The 24,191-nt window shown below is 41.7% G+C and overlaps 1 protein-coding gene across 3 annotated transcripts; it reads right to left on the minus strand.

Annotated features, from left to right (window-relative positions):
• Positions 1-335: 335 nt before the first annotated feature.
• Positions 336-23,297, minus strand: slc29a4a (solute carrier family 29 member 4a). Of its 3 annotated transcripts, none has more exons than XM_005946210.2 (11): positions 23,061-23,297; positions 20,921-21,286; positions 17,389-17,520; positions 17,190-17,303; positions 14,556-14,684; positions 12,736-12,810; positions 12,367-12,626; positions 6,548-6,668; positions 6,174-6,361; positions 2,838-3,078; positions 336-1,969 (listed from the first exon to the last, which is right to left on the minus strand). In XM_005946210.2, exons 2-11 carry the CDS (start codon positions 21,141-21,143, stop codon positions 1,824-1,826), a joined length of 1,629 nt encoding a protein of 542 aa, XP_005946272.1. In that variant the 5' UTR covers positions 21,144-21,286; positions 23,061-23,297; the 3' UTR covers positions 336-1,823. The 3 variants fall into 3 exon arrangements, with proteins under 3 accessions (XP_005946272.1, XP_014196810.1, XP_014196811.1); XM_014341324.2 differs by having other exon boundaries at positions 12,358-12,626; XM_014341325.2 differs by lacking the exon at positions 23,061-23,297 and adding an exon at positions 22,868-23,041 and having other exon boundaries at positions 12,358-12,626.
• Positions 23,298-24,191: the final 894 nt, after the last annotated feature.

Genomic DNA, 24,191 nt, shown 5'->3' on the forward strand with positions numbered 1-24,191 from the left:
CAAAGGAGGTGCAAAGCATTTCAGATAAACCAACAAAGACTAGCGTGATAGGACTGCAATACCTCCTCTGGTAAATAAATACTTTTTTCAGCCATCAGGGGGCGCAAGAAGTGACCTGAAATCTCTCCTTTTACATGATTTCTTTCTTTCTTTTTTTACCCTACAGCTGGTATTGTTTGTGTGTCATGATGACAATTGCGTGGTCCTGGAGACCCTCTGCTGTAGTAGGAAATACCACACCGACAGGTTCGAGTACTTTGTGGACAGATTCTTTCAACACAGTTTCACAAACATGCAAGATGCAGTCACAAAATGTTACAAGTGTTTAGAGATTGAAAAAAAAAAGAAAGAAGGTGAGTTTAGAGAGGAGCGTGGTCCGCTCACGTGAAACCAAGCGGTCACCCCGAGGTTGAGGGTGTTGTCTGCTCCAAGGTACGAAGCAATCAGACTGGTGAATTTTTGCTGATAATCATTGTTTAGTTGACTTTATAAATGGAGACAGATCATCAACATGTTGCACTCAGTCTATAGTAGTCTGCATCGAAGAGTACAACTTGTCTGCAAAGTGTCTCGTTGTAGTAAGGGGTTTGGATCAACTGGTTGCAAACTATTATTCTCCTGTTAGAATGCAAGGTTGTTGAGCAATCCTGCAGCAACTACGTCACTATTGAAACAGAGGGAGTTCTCTTTCAAATCTGTGAGGTTCTGGATGGATTCCGAATTTGAAGTAGTTGTTGTGAATTTCAGTGTTTGTTATCACATACAGACTGCCAACTTGACTCCATTTAGTCTTTTTGTTCCTTTATAGTCATCTCGATGCAACAAATTCGCTTTGAAGACAACGACTGACTGCAAGTTGTTGCAGATCCGATTTACGTTGTCAAAGCAACCATTTCAAAGGCAATGACATTAAAATTTAATTGCACACAGTTGCAATAATTGCCTCCAACCATTATTTCCCCCAGTCTGGTTGCAGCATTAGATATCTAACACAGTGCTCTCAGGGTCAAAAAAATGTCTTTGAGTCTTAGGCAGAAAAGACAGTTTGTTTAACCCTTGTGAGGTCTGAGTCGTTATTGGTAACAGCTCATAGCCCCAAGCCCTAACCCAAGACGTAAGTTTTTTTCAGTTAGAATGATTATTTGTTTGAAAAATGACTTATTCTGATAGCACAGGGTTAGGGTCATCCTCAATGAGGGCTGAGATCTCATAAGGTTAAACTGGTTTTAATAACAGGGTCCGAATAAAATGAGCATTTACGGAACTCATCATCTAAAAACGCTGATCATATTTTTACGTGAGTCTGAACACCATCTCGCTTCTATGATGGGCGACAGCTCTGAGAATTCATAAAACATAACATCACATATAATGCAAGGTCTCCTCTAAAACCACAAGCCATTAGCTCCCCGCAACAAAATATCACTTGACTTTGCACTGTACAAATGTCAGATGATGTGTTCGCACATATGCAGACAGTAATTTCACTGTGTGATACTCTGAGGGTTAATGTCTGCCTGCTGGCAGACACACAGCTCCACTTCTCTTCCTCCGGGGAAGTTCATCGGAGCAGATGCTTGAAGGTCAGTGGATCACCGGGAGATGAGCGAGTGGAGAAATCTGCACTTTTTTCACTTAATCCCTTTCAACACTAAACGCCACTGCTTGTCTTTTCTTTTGTTATTGTTGAGTTATTCTGCAGCTGGAGTCTAGTACATCAGTTTATGCTGCTGAAAGGGCAAACGTCCTGTCCTTACGCAGCATGTGTGTACATGTAAATGTATACAGATGGATGAGTGAGTGCGTGTCAAACCTACGGACATTCAATACACGGTAGTGTTGGCAGGTGTGTGTATGTTGAGCGTGGAGGAGTGTATTCCTGTTGGTGGAGCAGTGAAGCTATAAGCTGCATACGCTACAGCGGAGCCAACCATCAGGCCTGTCATGTAGGAGACAGTCATAGTATTCCCTGGCAAGAGAGAGCAGAGAGTAACTGTAGAGCTGATCATACTGCCTAATCCGGGGGGAATGCCATTTTTAAATAAAGAATACTGCTCGGCGTGAACAAGTAAGCAAGAAACATGTTAGATAGTGAGTAACAAGTCTAAGAAAGTACATCTTTGCTATCCACTCTTTGATGTTCTTGCATATTAGCATCAGCAGGGATAGCATGTGCCATTATAACCATCCTAATTTAGCATGCTAATTTAGCAAGCTAACATTAATAGGAGCGCAAGACACCAAGCACAGGTCACTCAGAGGAAAATTATAATAAAATCTATAATTATAATCTAAATGTAACTTTAGTATTTCTTCACAAAATCCCAGCCTGAAAACAATGTCAGACTGCTAGCTAAAAAAACTCTTGAAATATGCACTACTTTTGAGTGTTAAAGATAAAATTTAAAAAGCATCTCACAGGTAATAATGTTTAATATTATAGTGCACATAACAGTGTTGAGTTTGTTTGATATCTTATATGTAATCCTTCTCTGAAGGCTTAAGCTAACATAAAATTACATCTAATATAGGCTATATTTGCCTGGTTGCTACTAGCTAAGCTAAGCTAGCTGTCAGGCCAAAAGTCATTCATTCTAAAGAAAGGCAACTTTATTAAGTTGATAAAATAATTAAGTTACAGTTACAGTGCTAAGGTCAGTGTTATGCTGCTAAGAAGAATATAATGATCTAATTTACAACCATTTAATGGTATTCTTATGACATACAACAACTTATATAGCTAAAATTAGGCTAATTGGGTCTAATCAACTGGCTTCAGTTCAATTATTGATGCTTTTTATTTAACAATAAATCAGACAAAAGAAGTCAAAAATCACCTGCAAGCTCCCGCTGTTCAGGCGGCACTTTGCCCGCAGCCTGGATCATCGGTACAGACCCAAAATATCCGTTGGTGACTCCCATGAGGAGAGAAAAGAGACAGGGCCAGGCAGGATGGGATAGGGTGGGTTCATTGGCCGGATACACACACATGACAAACAGAGGGATGAAGACCACCCTCAGGCAAGAGAAGAAGAGCAGACGACCCCCAGACCAGTCATATGGCAGCGCTGCCAGGATCTGAGGGGACAGCAGGAGTGTTTCAGTCAGGCTGTGTATTACACTTTGGAAAAACAAGGAAAAATATTCAAATAATATATGAAATATATGAGCATTTGCAGTTTTGAACTTAAGACCGTTATGTTCAGTAATTCTCCATTGCTTGGAACAATTTCTAAGGAAAGCACTTTTCAGGGAAAATAAATAAGAACAATAACAGTATTAGTGCAAAACAAAGTGAACCGTGAGAGAAATGCAAAAGAAAAATCCTCTTTACACTTTTCCAGTCTCTTATCGTGACATTTTTCTTTCTCTCTCTCTTTTTTATACCTCTAAGCTACCTTAATTTTTCCTTTTCCTTTTTCAATTTAATTCCTCTTCTAATCTCTTTCCCTTTTCATTTGAAGAAAAAACTCAATTTGCCGCGAGGACAAAGCCAAAGCCTACATAACAACTTTCACTAAACCAATGTTGGTGCCTTCAAAGTCAAAATTATGACCCAAGGAAACCAGATAAGTTTCAGAGTGTTCGGATGAAGCCTCCGAGCTATAGTAAGTGCAATTATCCCACAATACACCAGACGTTTTACCAGCCTTACGTTAAATTAATGGGTCGACGACTTTAATGGTTTCACGAGGTTAACTCTGCCTTTCTGTCTTTCTTGTTCCTTTAATGCCAAGATGCCTGTAAATGGAAATTTAAATCCCAAAATCTCAGTAAGTGTAGCGTGAGAAGGGCAATAGCATTTAATATTGATGTTAAACCAGTGGATTTTATACATTGGCAGTAAGTTAATACAGGCCCAGTTCCAAAAATGATGGGATTCACAACAGAACAAACCTAAAACTTAATTTAAAAAGAGCATCTTAGAGAGGCAGACTTTCAGCAATCTGCAAAAAAACTGCATTTTTGGAACAATTTCAGTAATATTCCTCATCATCTATTATACATATAGATCAAAAGATTCTGATAATTTTGGAGAAATCTCTGTGCACAAGGGACAAGGCTGAAAGACACATCAGACAGCACTGCATTAAAAACTACGGAAGCCTGTTTCCGCCACAAAAAAAAGTATCCATAACTTGAAATTTTGAATTATTTTCTTGAAATTTCGACTTATTAACTCGACATTTTGCGTTAGCGCTGCCAATCAGTAATCTACGTGAATGAAGTCGTTTCCTTGTTACCCGGAAGCCGAAGCCCTCAGCTACAAATGCTACAGCTAAACTAACAGTATTATAGCCAGTCATGAACGCACAAATTGCTGGTTATTTTCTTCACTAATGATGAAATCCTTGTGTTATTAGCTGAATCACGTGGCGTTACTATCAGCAAACGTACTATAAAAAGCCCCAATTTGTTGCGATCCGGTTTTGAGTGTGTATTTCTCTGTGCCGTATCCTTCCAGGTTGCAAGAAAATGACGCCATTCATGTAGATTACTGATTGGCAGAGCTAAATCGAAATGTCGAGTTATTAACTCGAAATTCTGAGAAAAGTAAATTGAAATTTCAAGTTAATAAGTCAAAATTTTGAGCTATATCATATGGATACCCTTTTTTTTGTGGCGGAAACAGGCTTCCATAAAAAACAGACATGACTCTGTCATAGAAATCACTGTGGGCTCAGGAGTGCCTCCAAAAATCACTGTGTCTGACCACACTGTGCTATTCGCATATGAAGATACAGCTCCATCGTGCAAAGAAGAAACCATATTCATCCAAAGAACATGATCCATGTTCTTTGGATGAATAAAGAACATGGATCAGCCAAAGGCAAGGCTTTGGATTTTCTTTTTTCATTCACATTTTACACGGTGTCACAAAAGTTTTGGAAGCAGTATGTGAGGCTGGGAAAGAATGTCTCGGACTCCCGGACCATCAGCACCGGCTCCCCTCAGGGCTGTGTTCTTTCTCCTCTGCTCTTCTCCCTGTACACCAACTGCTGCACCTCCACCCACCAGTCTGTCAAGCTAATCAAGTTTGCAGATGACACCACCGTTATCGGACTCATCTCGGACGGGGACGAGTCTGCCTACAGGAGGGAGGTTGAACGTCTGGTGTCCTGGTGCAGCCACAACAACCTGGTGCTGAATGCCCAGAAGACAGTGGAGATTATTGTGGACTTCAGGAAGCACACAGCTCCACTCCCCCCCATCATCCTGACTGACACCCCCATCACCTCTGTGGACTCGTTCCGCTTCCTGGGTACCACCATCACCCAGGACCTGAAGTGGGAGCCCACCATCACCTCCGTCATTAAAAAAGCCCAGCAGAGGATGTACTTCCTGAGGCAGCTGAAGAAATTCAACCTGCCAACACGGACGATGATGCAGTTCTACACTGCAATCATCGAGTCCATCCTCACCTCCTCCATCACTGTGTGGTACGCTGGAGCCACTATCAGGGACAAACAGAGACTGCAGCGTGTTGTGCGCTCTGCTGAGAAGGTGATTGGCTGCAGACTCCCATCTCTGCAGGACCTGTACACCTCCAGGACACTGCGGCGTGCAGCTCAGATCTCAGCTGACCCTTCTCACCCTGGACACAGTCTGTTTGACCTGCTCCCCTCAGGCAGGAGGCTCCGGTCCATTCGCACCAGAACCTCTCGCCATAAGAACAGTTTCTTTCCCTCTGCTGTCGGACTCATGAACAATAACCGTATGACTGTTCCCACCACTAACACATGACCCTACGCTATGTCACTGCATCATTCCATGTTTGGCACTGATCACCACCTGCACTCATGTATATATCATGTATATATCTATCTACTTAGCACTTTTAATTCTTATTCTTATTTTTATATTTTTATGACAGTATGTTGCACTGAAGCACCGCAGCAATTTCCTAATGTTGTAAACCTGCTCAACATCTGGCAATAAACCCTTTCTGATTCTGATTTCTGATTTCTGAACTGGGGTTGTTCTCTTCCAAGTTCTCTCCAAAAACTTAAATCCCTGGAATCAAAGGTTAAAAGTCACCACCGTGAATATATGAATATATGATTCTAATCTCTCCGATTTTATAAAAAGTATCATGTGTGAAGTTTTATTCATGTAAAAGTCACCACCCACAATGTTTAAATTCAAACTTGTGAAGTTAATATATGGCTCACCTTGCCAACAAAGTCCGACATGTTGAAGGTGGCCATGATGAGGATGGGGAGCCATTCACCTAAGGTGGAGTTTCGTATCTCTGACTCCAGCCCGGGAAACAGACAGAGAGTGATGCTGTAGGTCACAGCTATTGACAGCATGTAGGCCCAGATCACGCGGGACACCACGTAACGATGCAAGATCATGTCTGGTTTGAGAACACACACACAGGACCGTATTAAAAATTCAAATGATTCACTCGAGCAGTCATTTCATTGAGATCGCTCCTCTACCTAAATAAAAATCACCAGGGGATGCATTTAAATTTCAGATCCATCTGTTGGAGTCAGAGGGTAATTGAGAAGTGATTAGACAAGATTTTGAAAGAGACTACCTCGGAGCCCGGGCCAGCTCCTTCTCATCTTGGCTTTTGGGGCATCAAATCGAACATAGGTACCGCCCGCAATGTCCTCGACGCCTTCCTCCACAGAAGACGCTCCTGTACCACCGTTTCCCTGAAGAGAGACAGACGAGATGTTTACTGTAATCTTCTAAACTGAACAGACACACGAGACTTTATGTTAATGCTTTCAAATCTTAATTGTAACATATCTCTCTCTATATATATCTATAGACATATATGAATGAAATGAAAAGAATGTAAAATAGTTAGATATATCAAATCATTCAGACATTTATTTCTCTTTACACGTAGTGGGTGTGCAACAGAAAACATGAACATTTAATATCAATGTGCTGAACGACCCTAGCTTCAGGAACTCATCTGTGTTGGATCCAATGACGTATTTAAAAATAATCAGGAGGTTAATCCTTCAACACTGTGGGAAAGATGTCCTAAGGGAGAATTTTCTAGTCAGAACATACTTGTAAAAACTACAAGATTAAGATTGTTATTAAAGATCACTACATTACAACCCCAATGTGAAAAAATCAACACGAAATAGACCCGATAATGACAATGAGTGAAGATGTGGAAAAAAATAAGAGTCACAAAGCAAGAACATTATGTCGCGGGCCCTAAAGCGGCAAACTTGTTAGTTTGCAGACTGTGAAAACAACAATCAGAAAGCACTTTTCATGAGATCAGAGCTCCAGCTACTCATATAATTACTTACAGTTTGGGTGGTATCCAAAAAAACTGATTAGGGGGAGAGAGGAAGAAAAAGACTGCTTTCTCTCTAAGTGATCATTTTAGATCTTAGCCGCTGCTTTAAACTTATATTCACGATCGTTTCAAGATTTTTAGAGGTGAGTGAAAACGGTCTTGTAAGTTAATGGGCTACATTTCCCTGTTTCACACTCTCATCTCTGTGTGATGACAGAAGCAGATATGTAAATGAGAACAGCGTTTTGAGGATATTTGCTGTACCACAGAATAAATACAGGGAGTGCAGAATTATTAGGCAAATGAGTATTTTGTCCACATCATCCTCTTCATGCATGTTGTCTTACTCCAAGCTGTATAGGCTCGAAAGCCTACTACCAATTAAGCATATTAGGTGATGTGCATCTCTGTAATGAGAAGGGGTGTGGTCTAATGACATCAACACCCTATATCAGGTGTGCATAATTATTAGGCAACGTCCTTTCCTTTGGCAAAATGGGTCAAAAGAAGGACTTGACAGGCTCAGAAAAGTCAAAAATAGTGAGATATCTTGCAGAGGGATGCAGCAGTCTCAAAATTGCAAAGCTTCTGAAGCGTGATCATCGAACAATCAAGCGTTTCATTCAAAATAGTCAACAGGGTCGCAAGAAGCGTGTGGAAAAACCAAGGCGCAAAATAACTGCCCATGAACTGAGAAAAGTCAAGCGTGCAGCTGCCAAGATGCCACTTGCCACCAGTTTGGCCATATTTCAGAGCTGCAACATCACTGGAGTGCCCAAAAGCACAAGGTGTGCAATACTCAGAGACATGGCCAAGGTAAGAAAGGCTGAAAGACGACCACCACTGAACAAGACACACAAGCTGAAACGTCAAGACTGGGCCAAGAAATATCTCAAGACTGGTTTTTCTAAGGTTTTATGGACTGATGAAATGAGAGTGAGTCTTGATGGGCCAGATGGATGGGCCCGTGGCTGGATTGGTAAAGGGCAGAGAGCTCCAGTCCGACTCAGACGCCAGCAAGGTGGAGGTGGAGTACTGGTTTGGGCTGGTATCATCAAAGATGAGCTTGTGGGGCCTTTTCGGGTTGAGGATGGAGTCAAGCTCAACTCCCAGTCCTACTGCCAGTTTCTGGAAGACACCTTCTTCAAGCAGTGGTACAGGAAGAAGTCTGCATCCTTCAAGAAAAACATGATTTTCATGCAGGACAATGCTCCATCACACGCGTCCAAGTACTCCACAGCGTGGCTGGCAAGAAAGGGTATAAAAGAAGAAAAACTAATGACATGGCCACCTTGTTCACCTGATCTGAACCCCATTGAGAACCTGTGGTCCATCATCAAATGTGAGATTTACAAGGAGGGAAAACAGTACACCTCTCTGAACAGTGTCTGGGAGGCTGTGGTTGCTGCTGCACGCAATGTTGATGGTGAACAGATCAAAACACTGACAGAATCCATGGATGGCAGGCTTTTGAGTGTCCTTGCAAAGAAAGGTGGCTATATTGGTCGCTGATTTGTTTTTGTTTTGTTTTTGAATGTCAGAAATGTATATTTGTGAATGTGGAGATGTTATATTGGTTTCACTGGTAAAAATAAATAATTGAAATGGGTATATATTTGTTTTTTGTTAAGTTGCCTAATAATTATGCACAGTAATAGTCACCTGCACACACAGATATCCCCCTAAAATAGCTAAAACTAAAACAAACTAAAAACTACTTCCAAAAACATTCAGCTTTGATATTAATGAGTTTTTTGGGTTCATTGAGAACATGGTTGTTGTTCAATAATAAAATTATTCCTCAAAAATACAACTTGCCTAATAATTCTGCACTCCCTGTATATTACATAAGTGTACAGAAATTAGGCGAGCAGCATAGAGGTGGTGATGTTAGCTGCATTAGCTGCAAGATGCAAACTTTGTTTTGGAGGTTTTGGAGTTTTATGTTTTGCGGGTGATATAGTTTTGGAGTTAAAGTAAGCAAACGGTGACTCCAGAAAAGAGCAAAAACCCAGCTGGTTATTATATTAGGAATGCAGATCCATTCTGCAGGTGTGGGCAGTACTTATCATCTTTTGAAGTCACAGCCTCCCTCGTATACTCATCCTTATCTTTGGGATAAAAAAAAGGGTCCTTTGTCCTCAAAAACACTAAAACATGTGATTCTGTCCCCTTTTAATTCCCTATGCTAGAAAATACTGAACTGTATTCATTTTTAAACATAGTTCTGAGTGGGAAAATTAAGACTTTGTTGCTCATTTCTGAAAACTTATTTAAAGCATTTGAAGGTTCTTTAAGGAAACACTAGAGGTAGCCATCACACAATAAATAAACACATTCACTTTTACATGACATTCCCTTTTTATGACAGTGACTATTAGAGAGGATGGCTGTGACCGGCTGAAGGTTGACTCAATGATGTCCACCACCACCACACACAGACATCTTTCCGGGTATGGGCACCTCCCTTTATGCTGAGGTCTTTCCAAATACACACTAATTCACTGAGCCAGGTGCTGCACGCAACACACACACACACACACACACACACAAAACACACCACACACACACACACACACACACACACACACAACACACACACACACACACACACACGACACACACACACACACACACACACACACACCACACCAGAAGAGAGATAGATCCATTAGTTGATTAGAGGGGCTGCCGGGCCAGAAGGCACTCCTATTCTTGATTATCGCATAATAGGAAGAGCTGCATTCATTTCCCATGGCAACCAGAACAAAGAGCTGCCAGAATCAACCCCAGACACACACACACAGAGCTGTAAAACACCGCGGGACGTCCATCACACACTTGTATGTAATGGCGCACATACAAATATGAACACGACACAGCACAGCCACACACAGCACACACGAGACACACACACACACACACACACAGCCACACACACACACAGACAGACGACACACACACACACACACACACACACACACACACACACACACAGAGCAGGATGAGCAGTACTAGCTTCATGTCTTCAGGCTACAAAAATGCTGCTCAAAGCACAGCTACAAAGTGGGTTTCAATTCAAAGTCGTTTTCTTTCCCTCTTTTCCTCTCGTTGTCATGGCCGGTGTCCTGCTCTCTTTCCCTTCTCTTCCTTTAATTTGTTTTGTCTTATGTTTTCTCTACAATTTTTATGAGCTCTTCCCCACTCTCTGCACTGCCTCTCTCACTTGTCTCGCATTAGTAGCTTCCCGTAAACTTTTTTTTCTCTCTCAGCATCGTGACTCTCTTTCTCTCTGGGTTCAAAGGAGGCATCGTCAACTCTCCGTCTTTCTCCTGCACCACTCCCTATATTCCTCAGCCCTAAAGAACAACTTCCAATATCTTTTGCTCTTCCTCTCTTTTAGCATCTTTCTGACCAGCAGCCAAGAAACAGCTCATAACTACTAAGTGATTGCATTTTTAAGCACAACCAGCCCTCAATACTTGTGTGCGTGCTCGCTCTGGATGACATTACAGTTTAGAGGCCTGGCATTTCCTCCCTGTCTGAGTCCAGAAACTATTTGTCATTACAATATTTATAAATGATTTAATGAATAAAACATGTAGCAGAAGCTTTAATGAGGGAGCCTGTTGGTCTGTGTCGAGTCAGTATCCTAATCTAACTTGAAAAGCAACGTGAGAAAAATATCAAAGACGCTGAAGATACAACGCTGACTGCAAAATATCAAGTCCAAGCACTTTAGCAGCTCACTGTATAGTGTATGGCATATTTATGACTTTTGGTACCAAATACACTACAGGAGATATGCATAGCTTTCTTGTCATTTCTTCAAGTAGTCTTCAGGAATAGTTCTCCAGGCTTTCATTCAAAGCTCTTCTTTGGATGTTTGCTGCCTTTTGTTCTGTTCTCTGTCAAGATGATCCCACACTGCTTCAATAATGCTGAAGTCTGGGCTCTGGAGAGGCCAATCCATGACCGAAGTTCCACTGTGTGTCCTTCTAGCCAGCTGTGCTTTTACTGCATTGGCAGTGTGTTTGGGATCATGCTGAAAAATGAAGCCAATCAGATGCTTTTCAGTTGTTACTGCATATCGAATTAAAATCTAATGGTATTTTTCTGCATTCATAATTCCATCAGTTTTAAAAACACCAACAACACTGACTGAAATGCAGCTCCAAGCCATGACAGAGCCTCCACCGTGTTTTACAGATGGCTGTAGACACTGTTGTACCTCTCCTGACCTTTTCCAAACATACTGATGAACAGTTAAACCAGAAATGTCAAAACTGGATTCATCACTCCATCAGACATGTTCCCGCCTATTTTCAGTACAGTACAGTCTTTCTTCTTTCCCTTCTTGAGAGCCATCCTTCCACCATCTTTAGTGAACAGTAGATGGATCGACTAAAGGGCCAGATACATCTCTCTGATCGTATGTCAGGTCTTTGCTGGATTTCTTTTTCTTATTTCTTAAGACCATGACTTTCAAATACTCTTCATCTGCTGTAGATACTTGTTTAGTTCTTTTGTTTGCTACTTACAATTTCATTCATTTTTTAAGAATATGCTGCACAGCATGCTGAGATATAAGTTTTCTACTGATAGTGCTTTGGGAACGTTAGTGTAAAACATTTTCTGCCTGTTAAACTCTGTTATCTTTGACACTTTTCATAGATTTAGCTCAAGAAATGGGAAGAAATTTTGTGTCTTTGTCACAGCTGTTAACGGTACACCTAAGACAACACTGATCCATCTGCTAAGTTAGCTTATTAATGTTTGAATGATTCATAGGTTAGTGTTAATGGCATAATAAACAAAAAACACTCCTTTGAAATGATCGGCTACTAGGACTGTAATATAAAAGAGTGAAAACCAGCCAATATCTAAAGGCAATAGTTTAAGAGCACTTTAAACACTTTAAAGAAAGCCTGGCTCTTTGCGATATATAGTATATATCTTAAGATGTGTGTTCTGTGCCAGAGTAATTGAGCCTGCTGCTGGCATGGCTAACAATACTTAGTATTCGCAGTGAACAGACATAAAACACATGTGAGTCAATAAGCTGTCCATAAACTTACAAATCTTACTTCCTCTGCAGTGACATCGTGGTGAACCCTGTACCCGGTCCCGTTGTCTCTCGGATCGTGACATTTGCCCGGACCTTTACCCTGGGCGTGGCTGGTGTAATACCGGACAAATCGTGAGCGGCGGACCAGCAGGTGAAGCAAGAAGCACAGCATTTCCATGCTGATGGAGACGAGGAAGAAGATCAGCGTGTTCTTCTTGTCATCTTTGATCAGCAGCTTGGTGAAGATGCGGGACAGCGAGATGATCACCCCAGCCGTACCTGAGGAGGGTACGTAAATGATGAAGGAGATGAAGAAGGTGAGGAGGATGACAAAGTCTGGCAGCAAGAGCTAACGTAAACGTGTGTGCTAATCGTTGAGTGTACTTACTCTCTCCAGTCATTACCCCCTGTGTGTACCTCTTGGGCAGCATCCCCATGTAACCATAGAAACTGGACTGCTGCACTGAAGAGGGAGGAGGGAGGCAGTTATCAGTGTAAATAGAGGCCCAACAGTCAACATTGTAACAACACGATTTATTTAGAGGGGAACTTAATGAACCACCACACACCACTTGAGAGAAGCTGCTCTGACCCTCAGACCTCCACTAATTAAACTGATATTACAGCAGGCAGAAACTGAGTTCTCACTGACAAACACACAGAGGAAAACGACTCTATGTATTAAAGTCGGCAGCACCTGAGGACCAAAACCTCTATTGGGTTTGTGTTTATCCCAACAGGGGGAGCTCTGACACATATTTAGTTATAATTTATTATCCTTTTAATAAAAGCAATTGTCCTCATAGCGCTATATTGTTTTCCACAAACTCATGAGGGAACTGTCTGGCTATTAAGGAGCTAAATGTTCCACTTTTTCTGCCTTCTTTTACAGGCTGAATCGGTGATGTACAGGCTTTAGCAGAGTGTTGTTGTCTGCTAGCTGCCTGCAGACAAAACAGTACATTGTCTGTAAGCTTTTTGCTACGAGCCACACTTTTCACATAGTCATATACAACCAGCAGCTCCAGGACTAAACCCAATGCAGGTCCTCTAATCTCCACTTGAGGCACAATTGAGACAATTTCAGAGTCCCTGAAATCAACCTCATTAAGGTGATTGTGTTGTTAGCGCCTTTTGGAGGGTTTTTTTAATGGAATTATCAGGCAGACCTCCAAATACGTTTGTGCAACAGTTATGGCGATTCAAATTCTAGTATTTGAATTGCTTTAGGTAACAGTAGTCTGTTACCTAAAGCTATTATTACACATGTGTTTGTGTTGCATCGGTATATTTCAAAAATGTAGCTTGCTAACCAAGCTAATTTGTGCCATCTGATATCTGAGCTGTGCACCCTTCATCCACAAATGGTCTTTAATGGTTAAAAAAACTCACATGAGAGCCATCATTTACATACAGCCTGGACAGTAAAACTAGCTAACATCTCTATAGCCTGGGACAGAAAAAGAGAGTATTTGTCTCGAAACCTAATTTCTCCCTTCATTAAAAAAATCTGCAGCGGTGAATTTTTAAACATTTTTCAAAGATGTTAAGCCTTAAAGCTTATAAGCATTGTTACTGCGTTGATTTATACGGGAGACAAGACACAGGTGGCTGTAATAGCGGCTAATGATTGCTAGGCTTTTGAAAGGCTAGCAAACATTTCTCAAAGGCTGCTAGTTTCAGTTAAGTCCGAAATTACATGCAGCCTGTTTGTGGCAATTGTGTGTGATAAACTGATAAACTGGCATGTAGATGGAAAATCTTTTGCCATCTACATACATAGAAATTCATATTAAGTGCTCATTGCACAGCCAGAACCTAATGGATATGAAACTGAAATTCTGAAATTTCTCCACAAAAGTGACATAATTGCTGCGTCTCTGTAATTTAACTGCAAAATGCAAGAAGTGCTTGACCACCTCGATTTTATATAGACTACAACCAGAATACAACCAGGTGCCAGGTAGCTGAGCCGAGTTCCCTACTGCAAAGAGCCACATCGCAGACAAGTTGCGCTAATTGGTGCAGATGGACTGATTGTAACATGTTGGCAATCTGTCTTTCTAGCCTTTCATCCAATTATAGTTTATCTAATTCCAAAAAGTCAAGGCTGCAAGGATGTAGTCAAGAGTGGCTCTTCTGCCTTTTAAGTGTAGTCTGTCATTCAGTTCGTTTAACCATTATTAGGGTAAAAGAACATCAAAGTACCTGTACATCCAAAGGCCACCACTCCCACTGATACCAGGTTGATGACATAAGCCTGCTTGGTGGTGAACTTTTCCAGCCAAACGTCGAACACGCTGACAAAGATCAGGGGCCCCAAAGCTAAGATGTAACCTGCAGAGAGAGTGACAGGCTGAGTCAGTGATCCAGGTAATGTTGTGACTGCAGGACTGAACACATATTTGATAAGAGTGAGGAAACTATATGTGAGGCAGTTCATTAACTCTTTAACCTGGGGATATGCTCTCAAGCTGACGTCAAACTTCAAAAGACCTTTAACCAAAAATACAAGCACAGCTATTTTAAGCAGCAGAGGCTATTGCGGTGAAACCCCGTTCTGAAATTTAGCATGTATGTGCAGTGATCTCAAACTTCCGGGGAACATGCATATTTAAAGAACTTTTTATCATGATTTTTTTAAGGGTGAGCTTGAAGGGCTTTAATATTTCTAGGTTCATCTCCAATATCACAGTTTGAGAATAATTTCTGCAAAGATTAATATTTTTGGCCACATCTCTCCAGTATCTCCAGCTAAGACTTTAACAAACATGATTTTAAATCAGCCTGTATGTGCTCGCCTGTTACCGAACAGCTTATTCAAAGAGCATAGCAAATCACCTTTAATGATGTTTTTGAAATATGAAAGCAATCTGAGGAAGATGCAGATGAATCCTGAAACCGCTGCTTGTCAATTCACAGTTTTCGGCAAAAGCCAAAAAGGGATCTCCTGTGGTGTTTATGAATAAAGACCACAAGAGATCCATGGAAAAGTGGATTTTTATTTATCTTTATAACATTTTCCCATTTTTGCACACTCTGATAAGCTTTGAGCTTCCTGCTGTTTTTTGACAGTTGTTACTACTGCTGGAAGTAGTGCACCATTTTATGTGTCCACACGTGAAGGACAGCTTGTAAGGTTAGGCTTAAGAATTAAAAATACAACTGATTTTAACCAGCAGTGAAGTTTTTGGCTTTATGCTTCATGTGTGTGGGAGTAAAATATGATTTTTGACTCATTAAAATGAAATATAAATCTTGGCATATCTTGACCAGCACTTCACTTTCAGCATGCTATAAGGCAGAAATTATACACCAAAGCCATTAAGACAACATGAAGAAGCTTAACTAGGATTACAAAACGATCAAAGACCATAATAAGAGTTATGTTCCATTACCAACCACAAGCCAAGTCTTGTGTCATTCTTGTGCAAATTCTCCACAAGGTCAGACGTGCAACGCTCAGAGAAACTTCATCTTGGACTCTACAGGCCTCAGCCAGCACGTCAAATGGTAATGTTCACCACAGTACAGTGTATGGCTCTTTCAAAAGGTTTGAAGTGAAAGCCTCGTCTCTCTAAAAGAAACATGACAGCACAGATTTGCAAAGATAGAACTGAAAAAAAAAAAAGACTTCTGGAACAATGGTCTTCTCAGTCCAAAGGACAGAGTGAAGATGTTTGGCTATAAAACACTATTTGTCAAAAACCAAACACAGCACATCAGCGCAAACAGCTCATACCAACTTCCAAGCACGGTGGGGGACGTTGGATGATTTGGGCCCTGCAGCCACTGAGTTGACCATGAAATCCTCAGCTCATTCTCACTCCAGAGGCATAACATCCTGACGATTTGTTACATCTGGCAGCGTTCCTGAGGAACGTGGAAGGCGACCTTCGGCGTTCTTAAGGTAGCGCCGGGTTATGGGTGAAATACAGTAGAATGACGATCCCGTGGTAAAACATGTTCCAGCCATGTATTCCAGCCTTAACCATAACCTTATACCTAACCTTAACCAGCACTTTAATGACGTGAAATAGTGTTTTCCAAAGTGATTTGAGGAAAATGAACAAATATGTGTGGATTAATTCCAAACAGTTCTCATATTTCCTTATTTTTCCGATCTCGTCATTTAGGAACATGTTGGGTGCCCGGAAGCGTAACATGTTGACGATTTGTCACCTAGCGTAAAATATTGAGCCTCGGGAGAGAGAACGTGTTTAAATTCTCCAGAGTATTCTAGAGTCATATGTGAGGCCATCTGTCTGACAGCTTGGCCCAGGCTGGTCTTTCAACAGGACCATGATTGCAAGAACATCAGCAAACCTACAACAGAATGGCTGAAAAAGAAAAAAATCAAAGTGTTGCAATAGCCCAGGCTCAACCTGACTGAAATGCTGTGCATAAACAAATGCCCACAAGGTGCACTGACATTTTTGCAATACGATAATGTGAGAGACTGAAGTCATACAGAAAACAGCTTCTTCAATTATTGCTATCAAATGTGGTTCTCCAAGCTGCTGAATCATAGGGTGCACACACTCTACCGTTCATTTTGCCTTAGTGTTTGTAAAATAAAGTGGCATGGTGTAAAAATATATCTGAGGTTATATTTAAATAGTCTGAAGGCCAAGATAATTTTTTTACACCCTGATCTGTGAAAGAATTGAAAGGGAATGTGCTTTCTTTTTCATGACTGTAGTTCTCAGTGAAGCTCCCCTGTGGGTAGATCTCTTCGGGACTGTGTGGTCCCAAAGTATTTAATAAGTAACAGGGTAAGTTTTAATGGAACAGTTTTTAATTTTCCACTCGATCTGTGCTCTTGGCGCCTCTCTAACTTACCCACAGTGATCCTGGTGTGCATGCTGAGTCGCTCCACCAGCACATTGTTGAGGATGACGGCCAACAAAGCCACTAAGATGTACGTCAGACTCATGTCAAACACTATCGATGTCCCTGAAACACAAGGGAGAGATGTGACAGCGTAGCCTCGAGCTGTAACCGCAAATGGGACTTTGTGCACACTCATCCATATTTATACCTTTAAACTTCTGATGCAGGTAATCCACATCTGTGATGAAGCTGTTGTAGGGAAGCAGGAAACCCACTCCAGCCAGTAGCATTGCAAAGTAGATGCCATGGTAACGGTCGTCAGGGATCGGTTCCTCAAAGTCTGAGCAGCAAAATGGGAGTCATAGGTTAGAGAATTAAAGCAGCATGAAATCAGACGGCGGGATATGATTAACATCTGAATTAGTACTGAAGCCAGAACACTCTGTTTTCAGAGAAGCTAATCAGGAGGAAGAAAGGTGCAGCGGCAGCAGGAACGCCTCTGTTCCACTTGATGGAGCAGCTGATGGTGGAGCAGACTGTTGCGCTTGTGTTAGTGAAAGATTAATCATGGGGATCTCAGATCATGGTCTAGCTGTCGAAATAGCTTCAGTTAAAACTCGTACATTTCTGTTTTGCAGCCGGATCGGTTACATGGAGAAAGTGTGATGTGCAGGTTTTTTATATAACTGTTCTTAATCCTTTCCTAATCCCGTAAGCCTAATATTAATGGCCCCAAATCATTCATCATGAGAATTTAGGCTTTACTGCAGACTGAGTGGGAAAACGTCCTTCTCACTGACTCATGTCACTACTTTATTACTATAGAAACAAAAAAATTATTTACTGATACATCTGTTGATACAAATGGATTTTCACCCTTTTAGAATTAATTTGGCCGCTGAAAATAAAAATCAATGTACACCTTCATAAAACCTGTTGTCCTCTGCTCAGAAACACAGTTGTTGTGCAGCTGCAGAACTGAAATGGCATCTTAAGGTTAACTCATTCTCGGAGGCTGCTTTGCCACATCTCCATCTTTTATTTTCTTCTAGGAGAAGGCAGACTCTGTGGAGATTGCATCCCCTGTCTGTTTTGTTGCATACTGAAATATGAAGACTGGCAGCTTCAGGAAAGAAAGGGAAGCAGTAAAAAAGAGCAAAATATAAGTAAGAAACACATGAAGAGAGCAGGGAAAAAGGCTTCTGCCTGCAAGGCCGTCATTGTGCGTCACTGGTCACTTATGACCTGATTAACATGGCCTTTGTGTAACCCGTGTAACCAGGCAACACAGCAGTTTTTTGTTATCAAGACCGCCGTCTGCGTCTAACATGCACTGCCCATACAAATCTTCAAGACGCTTATTAAATCCATTCTGACTTATTATTTACAAAAATTTAAGGGCCCTTTGATGGACTGGCAACCTGTCCAGGGTGCACATCACCTCCTGCCCAAACACAGCTGGGAAAACCAATCGGTTTTCTACATTTGGAAGAACTTATCCAGAGGTTAAGTGGGCTGGAATAATCTAGCAGCACGGCCATGTTTAACCTTTGATTTAAAAAATCTGATGTCACTTTCAACATTGTTCATTTTTGAAATAAAGTTTGCATATTAGTTATCTGTTGTGGTAGCTGTTGGTATAGAAGCTTAGCTGAAGTTTGATAGTCTCATTGTTAGAAATGGTAAAAAGGGGAGGGGGAAGAGACTTAAAGCTTAATATAACTAAAATTTTTATTTCAGATTTTTTAAAACATTTTTTTTCTGGTTAGCTGCTGTTGTAAAGTGTATTTGACAATAAATCAAATGACAATACAGCGCTGTGAAAAAGTCTTGAGCCACTTCTCAATTCTGCTTCTAAACAGCCAGACTTTCTAGAAAGTTCTTCAGACTTTCTGAAGAACTTTAATAGTTTTGTCTCTCTCTCTTTTTTTTTTCTTTTTCTTTGCTTTACATTGGCTACCTTTTTACTCATTTTCAGTCCGGTATTGGCTCTTTTCAGAGGAACATTCAAATATAAAAAGGCACCTAACTTAAGGGATGAACCACTGTAGTGTAATCCACGTAACAAACAAAGAAGAAGAACAGCAAAGAATCAACTTTAAATTGTATCTTCAGCCACTTTGTTGCAAAAACCTTTGTTAAAATTCCTTTAGTATAATCTATAAAAAATCCCACAGACAACACAGTTTGACAGGAATAACTTAGTATTTTTGTACCATTGAGGTGATTCCCAAAAAGGTGTTAACTGAAAACGGCTCATTAGTATGTAGAGATGAGGTCAGTAGAGAAGTACAACAGTGGGTGTGTACAGCCATCTGTAAAACATGGTGGAGGCTCTGTCATGGTTTGGGGCTGAATTTCAGCCAATGTTGTTGGAGATCTTGTCAAAATTGATGGAATTCTGAACACAGGAAAGTATCATCACAGTTTGATACACCGAGCAATACCATCGGGCAACAGCTTCATTTTTCAGCTTGACAATGATCCCAAACACACTGCCAATGCAGCAAAAGCATACCTAGATAGAAAAACACACAGTGGAACCCTATTAGTCATGGATTGGCCTCCCCAGAACCCAGACCTCAACATTATTGAAGCAGTGTGGGATCATCTTGACAGAGAACAGAACAAAAGGCAGCAACATCCAAAGAAGAGCTTTGTGTCCTTCAAGAAGCCTGGAGAACTATTCCTGAAGACTACTTAAAGAAATGACAAGAAAGCTGCCTAAGAGAGATCAGACTGTGCTGAAGAATAAAGGTGGTCGTACCAAATCTTGACTTTCAAGCTGATTAGAATTATACAAACTCTGTTTTGTATTATATACTGTATTTACATGTATGTTTGCACATGTTTCAATAAATCTCTGCACCCATTTTCCTAATTAAATATAAAGAAATTATGAGTGACTCAAGGCTTCTGCACAGTGTTGTGTTTTGTTGTTAAACAAACAACAATAAAAAAAAACACTGCAGTTTAAACCAGAACAAAGTTGATTTGGATGGATGCAGTGAAGGTGAGTTATCCACACTCACTGACAGCTCGGGTTCGCAGTCATGCAGTTTGAGTCTCTCCACCTCTCTCTTGTCAAATCCCACATAATGTTGTGGCGTATGTGCTTGTTTCAGGTCAAACCAACAAAGGTGAGCAGATCACAGCCCGTCCACACAGATACAATTTCAGCATGTCTTAAAAGATAAGACAGTTTGGGTAGTTAATCTGCAGTATCAGTAGCAGTGATGTAAAAGATCTTGGGATTCTTCGATCTATACAACTGTGCAAACTCTGAAAACTTCCAGCTGAAAAACCTATGACCATCTTTTTCACTGCTTCTTACAATCTCAAATATATTTTAAAAACATCCAGAGCAGAGGTTTACTGCCCTCTGAATACATATCTAACAGTTAATCAGTAAATATGTAAACAGCACATGTAAATGCTATTCTGTCTAAATTCTTTATATATAGAATATAATGTGAAAGTGTGGTAAACAATGAAGAAGGTGCATTTTAAATTTCCTGGTGGAAAATCATTGGCAAACACTTTTCTCTCTGTCCACGTATCTAAACACTTTGTTCCTGGTGTTTAGGAGTAGAAGGATATTAATGTGCCTTTTTTCACTTTGACAAATTGCTGTTTGTTGGTACACCTACCCCTTTCCTTCCTTCCATGTTCCTCGCCTCTCTCTTTATAAATAGTAGATTACACACACTCATGCACAGATAGAACAAAAACTCCCTCACCGGGCTCGGACAAAGCCAGCACTCCTCGCTCCGGGGCGTCTTTACTGATCTCCTCCTCCTCCAGCTGGTATGAATCGAAGCTGTAGCTCTGCACAATGCCGCTCTCTCTTCCCTCTCTCCAGCCCTCCCTCCAAACAGATCTTCCTCCATCCCTCCACACGTCCCTCTCCTCGGGTGTCTGGGCCGGCGTGGGCCTGCGGCGCTCCGCGCCCACCGAACCCATTCCTGCACTTGACGTACGCTCGCGAAGAAACACGCACTGTGGTTGATTAGACAAGCTGTGCGCTCTCGTGAGCGTGCATGCTAGACGCAATCACAGAGGCACGCCCTGGAAGAGATGCAGGAGACCTTCCGATGATGGAGGATCTGCAGGGCAGGAAAAAACAGGAAACAGAAATAAATATAAGAAAAGACAGAAGAACACTAGAAAAAAACGCAAGCTGTGCTTTCCGGAAAATAACAAAACTCAAGGTTAGACAGCAAAAGAAATGTGGCCCCCCTGTTTGTGTATGTGTGTCGGTGTGAGAAGCATATTAACAGAGAGAAACAGAATGACAAAGGATGCATGAATGAGTGACAGACAAGGTGAGCATAAATGCATCTCTGCATTCAGTAAAGAGGCGCCGAGAGAGCTGCTGCTGTGCAGTGTAGAAGAGAGGAAGAGGTCCAAGTGGAAATCAATTAGCTGACTAACAGAAATATCCGTCATCTACAATTCAAGTCATTGATTACTAGTTTGCATTTTTGCAGCTTTACAATTCAACAGAGAAGCCCACTGTATTCTTTCACCTGTTGAATCGTTTTCTCTACAAAGATCAGAAAACAGAGCACGATGCTCATCACAGTTGCAGCATGCAATACCAAAAACACCTCAACACTCGCTTGGAATCTCTTGTTGTCACCAATACCCTGATTTTTATTTCTAGCCAAGTCCAAATCTAGTCAGTTTGCAGGCTTATAAATGAGATAAGCACTGACCTTTGCTACCGAGCAATTATTGAGAAACTTGATTAGCAGTCAGAACACACGCCAATAAATTCTCTGCACTATGACTGAAAGTGTAGCCTGCTGAGGAGCGGAGGAACCCCTGCTCACTTTTAAATGTAAGTTAGTCCCTTCTGTCATCAGAGCAGCTGAGCTGCGGTTCAATACGTGTTTGCATTTACTTCAGTCAACATTGTTACAAGCTGGATCAATATTAATGGCCGCTGATGTTGTTCCATACTGGCGTAGAAAGAGAGCACAAAAGCGCTTCTATTCTGCGCACCTGGCTGCATTGTGCAAACACAAGGAGGACATGCAAAGAGGAGGCAACAATTCAACCCTGCGGCCTCGCTGCCAGTCTCCCTGCTCACCTCTGGAGCCCTGCAAGTGCTATTTCACTCCAGGCCAACAGCACGAAGCTCCCGAGTGCGGAACAAGCCAGCTTTATTTCTTTTTATGTTCTATTTTAATCCTCTGCTGTCTGGAAACTGGTAGGATCGGATGATGTAAGAAGGTTATCATCTGTGTAACATCACGGGCCCCGGTGGCCCCCTCAGAGGAACAGGTGATTAAATACAAAGCAGTGACAGCTCTGTTTATGAAGTAAAGCCGGGCTGCTGTTCTAGATCCGATATGATCCCAGTTTACGCTCTGTACAGATTCCACGTCCAGACTTCGGGCGGCGCTCGCAGCCCTTCTCCTTTTAAATCAAAAGGCTCCAGCCAGCTGCTGTAATTGAATTGCAGTCTGATGTGCTGCAGTTTCTATTGTTGACTTAAATGAGCAAAGAAAATTATAAAAGAAAGGAAAGAAAAGGAATAAATAAAACTAACATCTCGTTTTACGCCTTCTGAAGAGCGTACGTCTGCAGAAATGGCAAATGAACACATTAACTCACAATCATTTGCTTTTGATAGAAAACGCGTGATTTTCATAAAATCTAATGAAAAAATAAATACATACATAGAAAATAAACATGAGCAGGACGTTAGAGCGGAGGGCGAAACAGAGATAATAATGCCAGTTCCTCTTTTAGAAATCCAGCCCAGTCAGTCCAGCACGGCTAACGTGTCGCTCTCACGTCGCTCATTCGGCTCTCCTCTTTATGAACGACAAACAAAAACACACCAACAACAGGTTATTAACGGCCCGTTACCTCCCGAGTCTCCCCTCTCGCTCCTCTCCCCCTCTCTCTCGCCTTCCTACAGCAGCAGCGAAGTCCTTCCTGCAGGATCCTCGAGGTGGTCTCCGCCGACCGCACTCGCTCCTTTCCTCAGCGCCGTCTCCATCAGACAGAGGGGGAAAGCTCCGGGTTTCCTCCTCCGTGGGGTCCTAAAAACGCACCATCCAGCGGCAGAGGCAGAGGGAAGCGCGGATGGATGGATGAGGAAAGCGAAGGGGGGAGGAGGGAGGAGGAGGAGGGAGGAGGAGGAGGGGGGCACCCGCCTGTGGCTGTTCATCTTTTGCAATCAGCCTTTTGAAAGGCACCGATAGAGCAGAGAATTCATCCCAGTGCGTCTCCAACAACTTTCCAGTTTAATCACCTGCTTTAAATATTTGAAAGTGCTGCTTTGTTTTTTAATGATTTATAAGCCATGGTGTAAGTCATCAAACTACAACTAAAAATTATATTTCAGTGAAAGAAAGGGGAGAAAATGCAGACATTATGCACTTACTTCACACACCACAGTCCTCTGTGCGTCACAGGCCCATATATAAATGTGTTTAACAGTCCCTCCATCCCCCCCACTTGTTTTCAACATTTACTGGCCTGATGTGATAACCTGCATACACATGTGTCGCCAGAGCACGTGGATGAGACACACGGTGGTAGGAAATGGGGATAAATTGTGCACACCTCCACAGCAACCACAATGCTGGCAGTGGGGCCTCCAAGTGATTGACAAGTTTATCAGTTCAGTTCAATATGCTAATGCTTTATTACTGGCAAGCTCTCCGTCATGCTGCACACCCCCACTGCTGCCATAAAGGAGCCAAGCCAGGCGGGAATTAACTAAATGGGATAGCAGCCTTGTTAGGTGTGGGCCTGCTGTCAGTGTCACAGCAACAGCCTCAGGAGCTGCTGCTGTTATTGTTTCTGCTGCTGTTGCAGTGCATGATGTGAGGTCCTTGGTTTGAATGCCACTCTGAAGCTTGCTAGTTTAAGCGTTGATTTCACTCGTGCAGAGTTCAGCTCACTCATCTCCAAGCTTAAAATCACTGGTCACAGAAAAGCTCCAATGCTGTAAAGCATCAAACAAAAAGTTGATCAAATTTTTTAATGCTG

This window comes from Haplochromis burtoni, unplaced genomic scaffold (assembly GCF_018398535.1).
Source record: "Haplochromis burtoni strain Fernald_Lab_line unplaced genomic scaffold, NCSU_Asbu1 Contig_464, whole genome shotgun sequence".
In the NCBI taxonomy this organism is placed as follows: domain Eukaryota; kingdom Metazoa; phylum Chordata; class Actinopteri; order Cichliformes; family Cichlidae; genus Haplochromis; species Haplochromis burtoni.